Source organism: Rhynchophorus ferrugineus, unplaced genomic scaffold (assembly GCF_030347505.1).
Source record: "Rhynchophorus ferrugineus isolate W39M unplaced genomic scaffold, kcgeb_rfMv2 rfM8, whole genome shotgun sequence".
NCBI classification, from domain to species: domain Eukaryota; kingdom Metazoa; phylum Arthropoda; class Insecta; order Coleoptera; family Curculionidae; genus Rhynchophorus; species Rhynchophorus ferrugineus.
The window spans coordinates 4,867,932-4,880,595 of NW_027472587.1; the positions used below are offsets into that span (position 1 = coordinate 4,867,932).

The 12,664-nt window shown below is 31.9% G+C and overlaps 1 protein-coding gene across 12 annotated transcripts in view; it reads right to left on the bottom strand.

Moving 5' to 3' along the window:
• Window positions 1-5,165: 5,165 nt before the first annotated feature.
• The window catches only part of Cbp53E (Calbindin 53E), a 404,419-nt gene continuing 396,920 nt past the window's right edge, over window positions 5,166-12,664 (bottom strand). For all 12 annotated transcript variants that reach the window (XM_076411001.1, XM_076411008.1, XM_076411003.1 and 9 more), the window contains 3 exons: window positions 8,479-8,535; window positions 5,520-5,591; window positions 5,166-5,462 (listed from right to left, as the gene is read on the bottom strand). In XM_076411001.1, the coding sequence (XP_076267116.1) occupies window positions 5,313-5,462; window positions 5,520-5,591; window positions 8,479-8,535 (279 nt within the window). In that variant the 3' untranslated portion in view covers window positions 5,166-5,312. The remainder of the gene's footprint in view (window positions 5,463-5,519; window positions 5,592-8,478; window positions 8,536-12,664) is intronic.

Genomic DNA, 12,664 nt, shown 5'->3' on the forward strand with positions numbered 1-12,664 from the left:
AGAAATCTCACTCATATTAACAGGTCAATTGAAAAGTCCCCGGCCTACCATAGCAAAACACATGTTTTTGGCAAAATTAGTTTTTTTTATTCAAAATAATTCCCTTCAAGGGTGATATACTGATTATAGCAACTTTCCAACTTCTCAATACCACTTTTGTAGTACGATTTGTCCTTTGCTTCAAAATAGGTCTCAGTTTCGGCGATCACCTCTTCAATCGACGAAAATCTCTTCCCAGCGAGCATTCTATTTTGAGATCTGAGAACAGGAAATAGTCGCTGGGGGAAAGATCTGGAGAATGCGCTGGATAAATGGATTTTAGTCATCGTTATCACCGACTAGTGATACGATGCATTGTCTTGGTGAAGCAGCACTTTCTTTTTCTTCAAATGCGGTCGTTTAATGGTTCAAACGGTCCAATAATGCTTTGTAATAGTCGCTGTTGATGGCCCTTCCTTTTTTAAGGTAGTCATTGAAACTTATTCCATGCGCATCCCAAAATACATAAGCCATAACCTTGCCAACCGACTGTTGTGTTTTTCCACGCTTGGAGCGGGTTCATCGTTTGCAGTCCACTCGGATGACTGTCGATTGGACTTTGGAGTGAAACGATGGAGCTATATTTTATCCATTGTCACATATCGACGCAAAAACTGGTGTTTATTACGCTTGATCATCTTCAACCACTGCTTCGATTCATCAACTCGTTGTTGTTTATGGTCAAAAATAAGCTCGCGCGGAACCCACTTTGCCCAGAGCTTTCTCACACCCAAATATTCGCGAATAATATGATGTACACGTTTAGTCGATATCTTTAGAGTGTCTGCTATTTCATTCAATTTATGGCCATTAAAAATCATTTTCTGAAATTTTTAAATGTTTTCTTCGTTGACAACCTCTTTTTGGCGTCCACTGCGTTCACCGTCTTCGGTGCTCACTTCACAACGTCAAAATTTAGCATACCGATCCTTGATGGTTGATTTTCCTTAGGCAGTGTTCGGAAACTCGGCATCAAGCCAAGTTTTTGCTTCAATTGTATTTCTTCCCTTCAAAAAGCAATATTTTATCAACACGCGAAATTCCTCTTTATCCATTTTTTTGACAATAACAAAAGTGGCTTCACTCAAAATGCTATTCACAAACTAATGATCCGATTGCTGTTAAATATATACACACATCTTTTGATTCTAGTAGCGCCATCTATGTGTCAGGCCGGCTACTTTTCAATTGACCTGTTATGTGCTGATGCATGCAGTTGACACTTCAGTAGGTGCTATACTGCAACAGTTTATTTAATGAAGATGGAAATCAATGGAATAAATCAATCTATTTAAATAAATTGCCCAATTGCAGAGATTATATTGAATCTATGGTAGATAAATCTTAGGAGTATATTATTTTGTAAAAAAAAATTAAAAATTTTTCGAAGAGGGAAAACTTACAGTAAGTACAGACTACAAATAATGAGAGGGCATCTCCAAGACGGCAGCAGCATTTACAATACATTTACCAATATACAACGGAAATCGAACATATTAGTGCACCTGAAAATATTGTAGCTGATACATTGTCAGGAATTCAAGAAATTGTAGACTATGATAAGTTAGTTGTTCCTTAAGAAGGGACTGGAGAACTACAAGGTTTACTAATGTAAGTAGAACATCAACTGCAAATAAAATATATATAAATTGCAGTCATGAAGAAATTTTGGCTTGACAACTGATAATGTCAGACCACACATTCCAGACAATATTAAAGAAGATGGACTCAGTCCTTTATTATTGCAATTTCCTTATTCTGATTGCTATTGTAATGATGAATCTCATTTCATACTCTTTTGTTGTTTTTTTTAAATATCTAAGTTGACAGAATAATCCTCATTGGTTGTACTATAATAAATATCAAAAATTGTCTTAAAGAGTGGTCTTCAACAAATTATTGCAGTTTAAACTTAACTGGTACCAATTCTTTCTATATCGAGTTTCCTCGTGTAATTTTTAATAAAGAGTAGTATTTTAATTGAAATCTTGAAAGAGATAAACAAAATTCGAAAATCAGAAGAATCATCAGACTTCTCTGTTTGTGAGAAAATAATTTACCATCTTACGTTGGTTCTATTAGGTGCCTGAAATTATTTGTAGATTCATTTGCGATTTGAGCAGGTGCTCCCTAAGGAAGTCCTCACTCCTCACTGCTTCAACATATTAGAGGATACAATTATGTGAAAAATATGGTTTTAAAACAAATGTGTCCAATATGATGCTACCAAATCCTTGACCGATCTTACGTTTTTCGGGTATCAGGCCTCTAATTTCTTTTGGAACATTTTAGCATGTCACTTTCCGCGTAATAAAAGGTACTTCTCCAAGCAGCTTCTTGAATCGCAGAAGTAACTACTTCTTCTTTCAGTTTGTTCGTTGTTTTAAGATGTTTATTCAGATTAATGTCCTCGTGAAATGAGTAAGTGAAATAATCTCATGTGTATATTAACCAAAATTGGATTTTGAGCTTTCATGATTATTTTATCACTGATGATTAGATATATTGGAGAATGATCCGAGTTTAAATCGAGGCCACTTTCAATTTTAAAATAGTTTTTCGATATGTTCTTGACAATAAAGAAGTCTATGAAACCTGGAAATCTGTTAAGGTCACGAGGCCAATATGTCGGCTGACCAGTAGATACGAATTTACACCCATAACTGACAGCAGCCTTGTATAATTCCCGCCCTTTGGGATGATAAGTCTTTAAGCAATGCAAATTGCTCTTACTTTGAACTCAGTTGTTACGGTTGTAGCTTGGATATCTAGTAATGTATATAAATTTCCTTAAAGTGATTGATGTTATTTTTAACAGAAAAAGCACTAACTCCCCTAGCTGTGAGATACATAGAATAGTTTCTAAATCTTATACTAAACGAATCATTAGTAAAATAGGTCTATTATATAAGGTATCTTCTATTTCTATTATATATCTATCGTCTATTATATATATCTATCTTTTCTGCACATAGCATTTCTTGTAATGTGTCACAATTACATCAAGTAATTATGATGATGTTGTAGTATCTGCATTATTTGCCTTAGCATTTCGTCGGAGTTTTTAGGCTCTTCGATATTGGCTGGATCCTTGGTTTCTACAACTTGAACCTTGGTCCCATTTTTCGTGGCCGTGCTGGGGTTCTAGAAACGTATGCCACTACTTTAGGTTTATTTTTTTAATATCTTATTTTGTTGGAGTTCCATAGGCAATAAAATGATCTGAATGAAAATACACCGACTGACAACACCTAGATTTCGCGAAATTCAGATTTAGTCCTGCGCAAGTCCTTTGGTACCAAAATGATATTCATGATAATGGAATAAGTTTATTTAGCTCATATGTTGATTGTTTTTCATTGTATATTTTAGGTGGAAAATATGATAAATTAAATGGTAGGAATTTTTTATTAGGTTGTCGTATGCTTTCAATATTAATCTCTTATTATTTTGCTTATTTACCTGATAAACATAATTGCCATAAAGCTTCAATAACAATTACCTTTGTTTGTTTTTCTTCTAATTTATAATATATATATATATATATATATATATATATATATATATATATTATAATTAAAATTAATATATTATATATATATATATATATATATACATATATATATATTTTTTTTTTTTAGATACTATTTTTTCAGTAAAATTTTGAAGCTATTGGATACGAAATATAATTAAATTAGTTAATGGATTATGGTCCAATTTCGACAACTGAACGATCACTAGTAAAAAAACTATCTTAGTTTATTCACTGTATTTATTTCACAACAAAATATAAACGTTTATAGACACAACTATAAAAATGGTTCTGAAAACAAATACAAGTCAATTATCTTTACACATAACAAATAACGATCGAAGCACATTTATTTATATATATGACGAGAAAGGAAACCACTAAGTAAAGATGCCTTTATTCGTTTCAACATCATAATACATTTTCACTGAGCATAGTTAATTGATTAAGAATGTTCGAAAGTAATTTATGATTTCAATTACAACCTAAGTAGTTAGCTATTTATATATAAACCGCTAATTCTAAACGAACAACAAAATAATGCCAACAATGAATAATGTTAAATTAGTTCTATTGGAAGAAAGTATTCTAATATCAATGTAATAGTATTCGATGCTTGAATTTGAATGCATATAAAATCTGAATAAAATACATAGCGATGAAAAACAGTCGATCACATAAGTTTGACGATTTACTCAAGTATGAAGTACGCCACGGTGAGAAAATAGTTTTTCCTAATAAAGTCGATATAAGAAGTCTTTTAAAAGTGATATTAGTAGCAGCCATGGAGCTTGTTTCGTTCACGTTAACATATTTTTACACAAGGAACATCGTCATTAGCTAAATATAGTGCTTATTTATATAACATACATAGCCTGAAAGTGAGGTTATGATAAAGATATAGGTTTCCTGATAAAACTAGATAGTGATTGGAAGGAAGTGTCCGCGTTTATTATTTCGCCTATTTAGATTGTGGAACAAAACTAATTGCAATAACCTTGTCCCATTTTATGAAATAAAACTAATGAGTTAAGAAATCATACACTTGAAAGAACACTTCACACTCTTCAATCTTCTGAGGATTGAATATGTTTTGTTAGTAAAATTTACTGTTAAAGATTAGTTAGCAAAATTCTCAAAGAAGTAATAAAAACGCGGACATCAATAATCTGACATAGATAGGAGGCATTGGATCTAAAAATCGAAAACAAATAGCAGATAATCTAGAATTCTATTTAGGATGAAATTGATAATTAATTTTAGATCAGTTTTAGGAATACGTCGTAAATATAAGATTTCTTAGCTTCTATACTTTTAAGCAAATGCCCTATCAGAGATATATATGCTATTCGAAAATTCTTCTAAATACTGATTGAGGCAAGAGAAGGATTTTGCACAGGGGTAGAGGGGATGTAAACATTTGCAATACATATTAGGATAGTCAATGATTTCCAAAATTGGTGTTACAACTGGTGTCTTGTTTGTATTTAATGTAACATTCTGAAGTACGGTGCTGGTGAGCTTAAACAGTCATCGAGATAAGTTTAGTGAGGACGGTTTTACATAACCTTGAATCGAGACAGGTGGGGGAATGACAGCCGCATTACTTCAAATGTTACATCGTTACGTCATCATTTCACACTTAGAAAACTAGGTTACATTTCAAAAAATTTGTGCTATGGTAACGTCGATACATTGGCAACTTTTAAAAAATCGTAGAGTATTCAACTGGTGGATGCTCTTATGCCGCTGGCTCTTCCTCCTGATTATGCTTGGCGATTGCGAGCAGAATCATGGTCAGTTCCTTCTTGTTGATCTTGCCGTCTTGATTATAATCTACGCCACGGAGGATTGTCTCCTCAAAATCCAGGAGGTCTTGGGCATCGTAATCCTGAAAAAAAAAATCAATTGGTCAGTGGAATTGTGACGTGGTGTTAAACGAGACTACCTTCTTGACTAATTCGAGCAAGTCCTTTAAAAATCCTCTGAGCTCTTCGTTCTCGATCGTGCCATTATTATCCTAAAACAAAAACCGGTTTAAAATCATTTAATCTATTTAGTGGAAATTGTTTTTTCATAAAATAACCACGACTCTGCACAATATACGAACATCTAATCATGTTCTTTGCTTTTTTTGTCTTTTTTACAACTAAAATTCGTGGAAAGCCATTATTTATTCATTTACTAGCAGATGTTTGTTATTTGATGAGTTTGTGCGCGCATCGTTCCTTTTAATGATATATTGTATGTTGTAATATTGGGGGAGATCTTTTGTAAATAACAAAATTTCAAGAAATTTATTATGTTATTTTATTTAATACGATTTGCTAACCTTGAATTTTTAGTAAAATGCAACTAAAAGCGGTTAGAAACTTACACATTATAACAATAAATGCAATAATAAATTAAAGTTTTCGCCCTATATAGGTGATAACTATTAAGTTTAATAAAAACAAAATTGAAATAAATTTTGGGTAAATTATTTTTACTTAATCATACAGTGATTATATCTAAGAGATTATCTTAGTAATACTATTATTAGCTCAAAGAACTGTTATAAACTGTACACTGTAATTCATCATATTGAATAGAACCAAATCACTGTTAATATATATTCTAAAAAAATTGCGGCAAATCTTTCTTTTTTCAAACAAGGAATGAAAAGAAAGATATTGGTGTGGGTCATCGCTTATTTATTGAAAATCTAATACCTGCACATCAGTTTGGTTTTAAGAGCAAACATTTAGCAGTTCGTCAGGTATGAAGAGGAAAAAGTTTATTTCAAACAAGCTATCTTCTTCGACAAAATAAGTTCATAAGGGACTCACGTATAAACTTTACAAATTTTACCGATGCAATTAGTTGAATTCTTAAACTCCTTCAGCCTTAAACATCTTCAGCCATTTGTTCAGAGTAAAATAAGAAGAAACTTACTCAACAACGAAATAAACAAAAGCGGGTATGCTGTTTTGGGTCCTGTTCTTTAGATACTTTATACATGTAATATACCATAAATAGAAAATGTTCCTACGGCTACATTTGCTGATGACACTGTTGTATTTGCTAATGGAGACAGTAAGAAGAAGCAATAATAAAACTGCAACATGCAAATAATAATATAAATAAGTGGATCCAGATACGGACAATAAAAGTCAAACTGTTTGTTTACCAATAAATATGAATAATACATTATTCCACTTGGGTTGAATCTGTGGATGAAACTTCATTGGAAGGAGCATATAAAAAAGAACATGAATTAAAATACAAAAAATATATTGGTAATTTGAAAGAAAATTAATTTATCCGTACATAATAAAATGTTGCCTTACAAGCAGATACTAAAACCGATATGAACCTGTGGAATCCAGATGGGGATGTTCGGAGTGAATTAAAATAAACTTAACACAAGTATTTTGGAACAAAGTCCTGAAAAGTATTGTGGATGTACAATAATAGGAACAACTACTTACACCGAGACCTTTGGATTCCAATTGTCATAGAGAAAATTAAGAGATTCGCAACATGACATGAAGAAAGACTCCATTCTCATGTTAACATTGTAGTGTTGCAACTCTTGACAACACTCAATTAGGACGCAGACTCAAGAAAACCAAACCGTGTGATCTTGTGTAAAAACACTGAAAGGTGCTATCATTAATTTTATAAGAGAATAATGAACTTCTTCATCTTCCTAGGGACGTATCAAGTTTTAAATCACCTTAGAGACAACTTGTAAGGTAGTAAGTAAGTCGGCAACGACCAGAAATTATGTGTATTAAAAAAATTATTAAAATTCATTATCAATAAAATCGATTTTAACGTCTGAAGATGGCAGTTTAAATACTGAAACAAGAATTCAGGAAGAAATGTTAGTATAATGTTTTATAGATATCAGCCTCATATATTTTTTTACAGTTTACTCAAAAGATATCTACAGCAAATTAATGTTGCGGCTAAATTACATATTATAAAATTATAGATAATCTAGATAGAATAGGTAATTTAGATAGTTTTAGATATATAAAATGACAGTGACACAGTCAGAATATACTTTATGGTCAGAGGAATTGCACATAGAATAAATGGCGGAATACTTCACTCGAGGAAAAAAATCAGTGGGTTGACGAGTGTGACTCAGATATAGACTAGTAAGTATAAGGAGTCTTCTTGTAGGAAAGTTCTTTATTAAAAATAAAAAAATCTCAGAAAGGTGGATATTAGTGCTTGAATAGCTGGGTCTTGGACATTCAAAGTTCTCTAAAGTACCAAAAGGAATAATATGGAACCTACCACTTGAGATTTAATATAAGAGGGAGAATGATACAAGGTTACTCTTAGTTTAATCGAATTCAATAGTCACCAGGATAAGGTAACTTAGGGGATATGGAGAGTGAGTTGATTTACGGCTGATGAGATGCTTCAAAATCGGTCACAATGGGATAATGTTTTAAAGTTTTCTATATTACGAACAGTTCTGATATTATATTGGAAAACTAAACTATCTCTCAGTTAGGTGACAGAAGAATACTGCACCCATAATATCTACATATTGAACAAGTGGGTAAAACTTTTTCTTGATGTGCTGAAAACATGCTTGATGATTCAGTAAACTCTTTATTTTTTCATGAAGATATTCCATGGAAAAACGATGGGAACTATCGGATTGGAGGGATTGTAGAGAATACATCTGACAAAGAGCTATATTTCATTCATAGCAAAACAAGACGATGTTTTATGAGATTTTTGAAATTATTTCTTTTTTTTTTAATTTAAAATTTCATTGCAAAGTTATTTTTAGTGATATATTATTATTTTAAAAAAATTCTCTTCTTTAGAGCTTTCATTTTTATAGCGATTTAAGTAATTCTAACACAACAATTTTATTCCATAGATATTTCCATACTCACCCTATCATACAAGGCAAATACTCTTTCAATGTCATCCTTGGTTAATTTGGTGGCACCCTAAATGAAGATGAACAAATGTTAGACAATAAATCTCAAAAAAAACTAATCCTAAGAAGCATTTTTGAGAATAATGAAGTTTAAATTGCATAAGTTAAATAAGTATGTTTTTATTTACTAAGACTTTAATCCCATCCAAGTTTATATCATCACTTTTACCATTATTTAACATCATTCAAGAACTGACTTAACTTTGTGAATGTTGCTAATTAACTATCAATTATATTTACTTATTTAAATTATGTAATAGATAAATAAAATATGTTGCAAAAATGATTCGGCTTCTTGTGTAAATATATCTTTTCGCTTTTTTGATTGCAATCGAATTCATAGCGTCATATGTACAGTGCCTGAAGTAAATCGGCTGACATGTTTTAAATAATTAAAGTCGTGATTTCATCATATAAGTGAATGTTTTAAGTGAAAATATTCAGTTTGCCAGGCAGTGTACCATATGACGACGTCTCTAACATGATTATTTAACAAGAAAAATAGCATCTTACTTTAACGTAACGCAATTGCTGTAGAATATTCAAGTGTATCTTATTATGAAAATTAATATCACTTTCTTGAAGAGATATTTCATATATGATTTCTATGAAACAAGAAAGAATTTAAGATGTATTGCTGTAAAATAACAAAACTCGTTCTTATAAATTTATTGTCTAAAGTTAAACCACTTTTTCTTGTTAATACAGAGCTATTAATTTTTGTAGGTGTTCTTTATGGATAACTATATCTGTACCAACTGCGCACATTTACACCATAGCTATGGACTTGAGATAGCTTGCTATAGCTTGTTAAGTCACTTCCAAGGCCTCAGGGAAGTTCTTTTGAGTGTACTTTGAACCTTGGCGTAGTAATGATTCCACCTTGACATGTTTAAACTATACATGTCGTCACTTCCTTTACACAGATGTTAAAATTACTAATTATATTACAATGCAACAACTACTCACATATTTTTGTTGATGTAGAGTGTTCTCAATATGTTTCATGATATAATGAATGTCTATGAGTTGCATTTTTCTTCAAGTAAAAAAACAAAAAGCAGTATTACCTATAAATTTTCTTTTGCTGTGACAAAGGTTGACACGATTTTTCTTTTGCTGTGACAAAGGTTGACACGATTATAGTAGAAGTATGTTGTTAACACTCATTCACTGATTTCAGTGAATACTGATAATAACAATTACAATAATAATTACTCAATCATTTGTAAATCCTTTAATATCTAGTTATAGACCTTTTACTTGAATGATATATATCAAAATGTATATAAACTTTTAAAATAAAAAACAAATTTAAAATTATAAGTAGTGTATTATGATTCAGAAGTCAAAAATAGTCTAAAAAACAACTTGTTTTTGAAACTGGTTCTGCGATATACTTTCTAATAATCAGCACTGAAGACTGTTTTAACCTTAGGAGAGGTGAAGATTTGTAGTTTTATAGAAATTAATTCATTAAAAATAACTTTAAATTAATTTCAAATAATAGATTTAAATAATTTTTCGGCGATGAACGAACACACTTTCATCGAAATGACCTGTAGAAAAAGTCAATTTTTTTTTCGTGGGGTTCAAATCAAATTTATTCATATAAAAGTCAAACCTTAATCAATTATATATGCCGTTTTGGTGGCGCAGTGGTTAAGGCTACAGGACGGCCCTCCTATTATTACTATAGTCGCGGGTTCGAATCCTGCTGGGGCATAGATGTACTTTATGTTTATGACTGTAATTGTAAATGCCTTAATAGGCAACAGTGGAAATTCATACAAGGAATAACCATCCCAGTCTCACCAGTAACCAGGTTGGGTAAGGCCGGATGTCTTCATCACAGAAGTCCCTAAGTTGGTTACTGGCCAATCAATAGGTTTAATTACGATGGCCGTGTTCGGAGCCCACATTAAACCGTAGGTCCAGTCAAGATGAAAAGGAGACTTTAATATATATAAAAAAATTTATGACCTTTTGCCATCTTTCTAGTAAAATCACTATTCCGTAACATCCAAAAAATGATTGAAAAAAGTGAAATATGTGGTATTGACACAATTAGTAGAGCTTTGCACATATCGGAACAAATGTTATTTATATTGGGCAAGATACGAGTCATTAAAATGATTTGGGTGGTCTAACGCTGCTGGAAGGATGACAATGCTTTTCCTATTAGTCAGTTCTGATCATCTCTTTAATTACCTGCTTCAGTCGTTTCAGTTATGGACAGTAGAGAGTCAAATTAATGTTTTGGTTAAGTTTGAACAGTTTATGATGGACATTTCCTTCCCAATTCCAGCAAACACTTAATATTGCCTTGCTTAGCATCAATGCGAACTTTTAACAACGATATTTTTCGAATATTTTTATCGTGACAGGTCAATAAAAAAGTCCCCGGCCTACCATAGTAAAACACATTTGTTTGGCAAACTTGATACACTGATTATAGCGACCCTCCAAATTCCTCCAAGATCACCTCTTCATTCGACGAACATTTATTCCCAGCGAGCATTCCTTTGAGATCTGAGAACAAGAAATAGTCAGTGGGTGCCAGATCTGGAGAATATGGTGGATGAGGAAGCAATTCGAAGCCCAATTCATGGATTTTTGCCATCGTTCTTATTAACTTGTAACACGGTGCTTTATCTTGGTGAAGCAGCACTTGTATTTTCTTCAAATGCGGCCGTTTTTCGGCGATTTCGTCCATCAAACGGTCCAATAACTCTATGTGATAGGTGCTGTTGATGGTTCTTTCTTTTTTAAGCTAGTCAATGAAAATTATTCCACGCGCATTCCAAAATACAGACGCCATAATCCTGCCAGCCGACTGTTGCGTTTTCCCACGCTTTGGGGCTTGATCATCTTCATCATCAATACTGCGCCGTCAATCATCAACTCGTCGTTGTTTTTGATCAAAAGTGAGCTCGCGAGGCACCTACTTTGCACAGAGCTTTCTCATACCCTAATATTCGTGAATGATATGATGTACACGTTCAGTTGATATCTTTAGAGTGTCTGCTATTTCATTCAGTTTCAATTTACGGTCATTCAAAATCATTTTTTTATTGTTTTGGTCGGTGACAACCTATTTTGGGTGTCCACTGCGTTCACCGTTTTCGGTGGTCATTTCAACACGTCTAAACTTATTAAAAACCATTTTCCTGGAGTAGTGCAGCTTTCCCTTCAAAAAGCAATATTTTATGAAGACGCGAAGTTTCTTTTTATCCAGTTTTTTCACAGTAACATGCTATAATTAACAAACTAATGATCCAACAGCTGTCAAATTTATACACTATCCTTTGAGGGTTAGGGCTAACTAAAAATATATGGATTTAATTCTAGTAATGCCATCTATGTGTCAGGTCGGGGACTTTTCAATTGACCTCTTACGTGAAACATTTTTCATAATTAATAACGACTTGTTGTGAAAATAGCTCGATTTACAAGATTAACTACAATCCATTGAATACTTTTTTGTTAATTTATGTGAAACCCTATCGAATTTTTTTTAGTAACTTGACTTATGTAAATAGTCCAAATGTATTGTATGATTGATGTTTCATTCCATAAAAATGTTCAGAGATCAAACGTGTCAGTCTACCTCGAAATTTTTAAGAATTACATCGACATTTTGGCATCAAGTTTGAACAGGTTGAAATTGATCTTCTACATCGGAATTTCCAAACTGAAAACGAACCAACCAATTCTAAGAGTAGTTTATTTTACTTAACAACCATATATATTATATATATGACGTTCTAGAATCTCGCTCGAAGTGAACAAGGAGTACTGGATATATAGGAGTTCAAAGGTATCAATTAGACAGTATCATTATATGAAGATAGCAATTGAAGATACATTTTTTTTATAATATAATCTTAAATATGAAACATTTATATGGTTAATGTAATTATAAAATCATTATAGAGCAAAATGTAATTATTAACGCATTAAGAATAATTAAAATTCTATTTAATTTGAAATATATTTAATTAAATTATAATATTTTGTTTAAATGAAAGATGATACACATTACGCTACATTATAGTAACTGGTAATAATAGTAATACTTCTATATTTAACTTAAAGTAAAATATACTCTGGTTAAATAATCAAAATCAATAGTGATT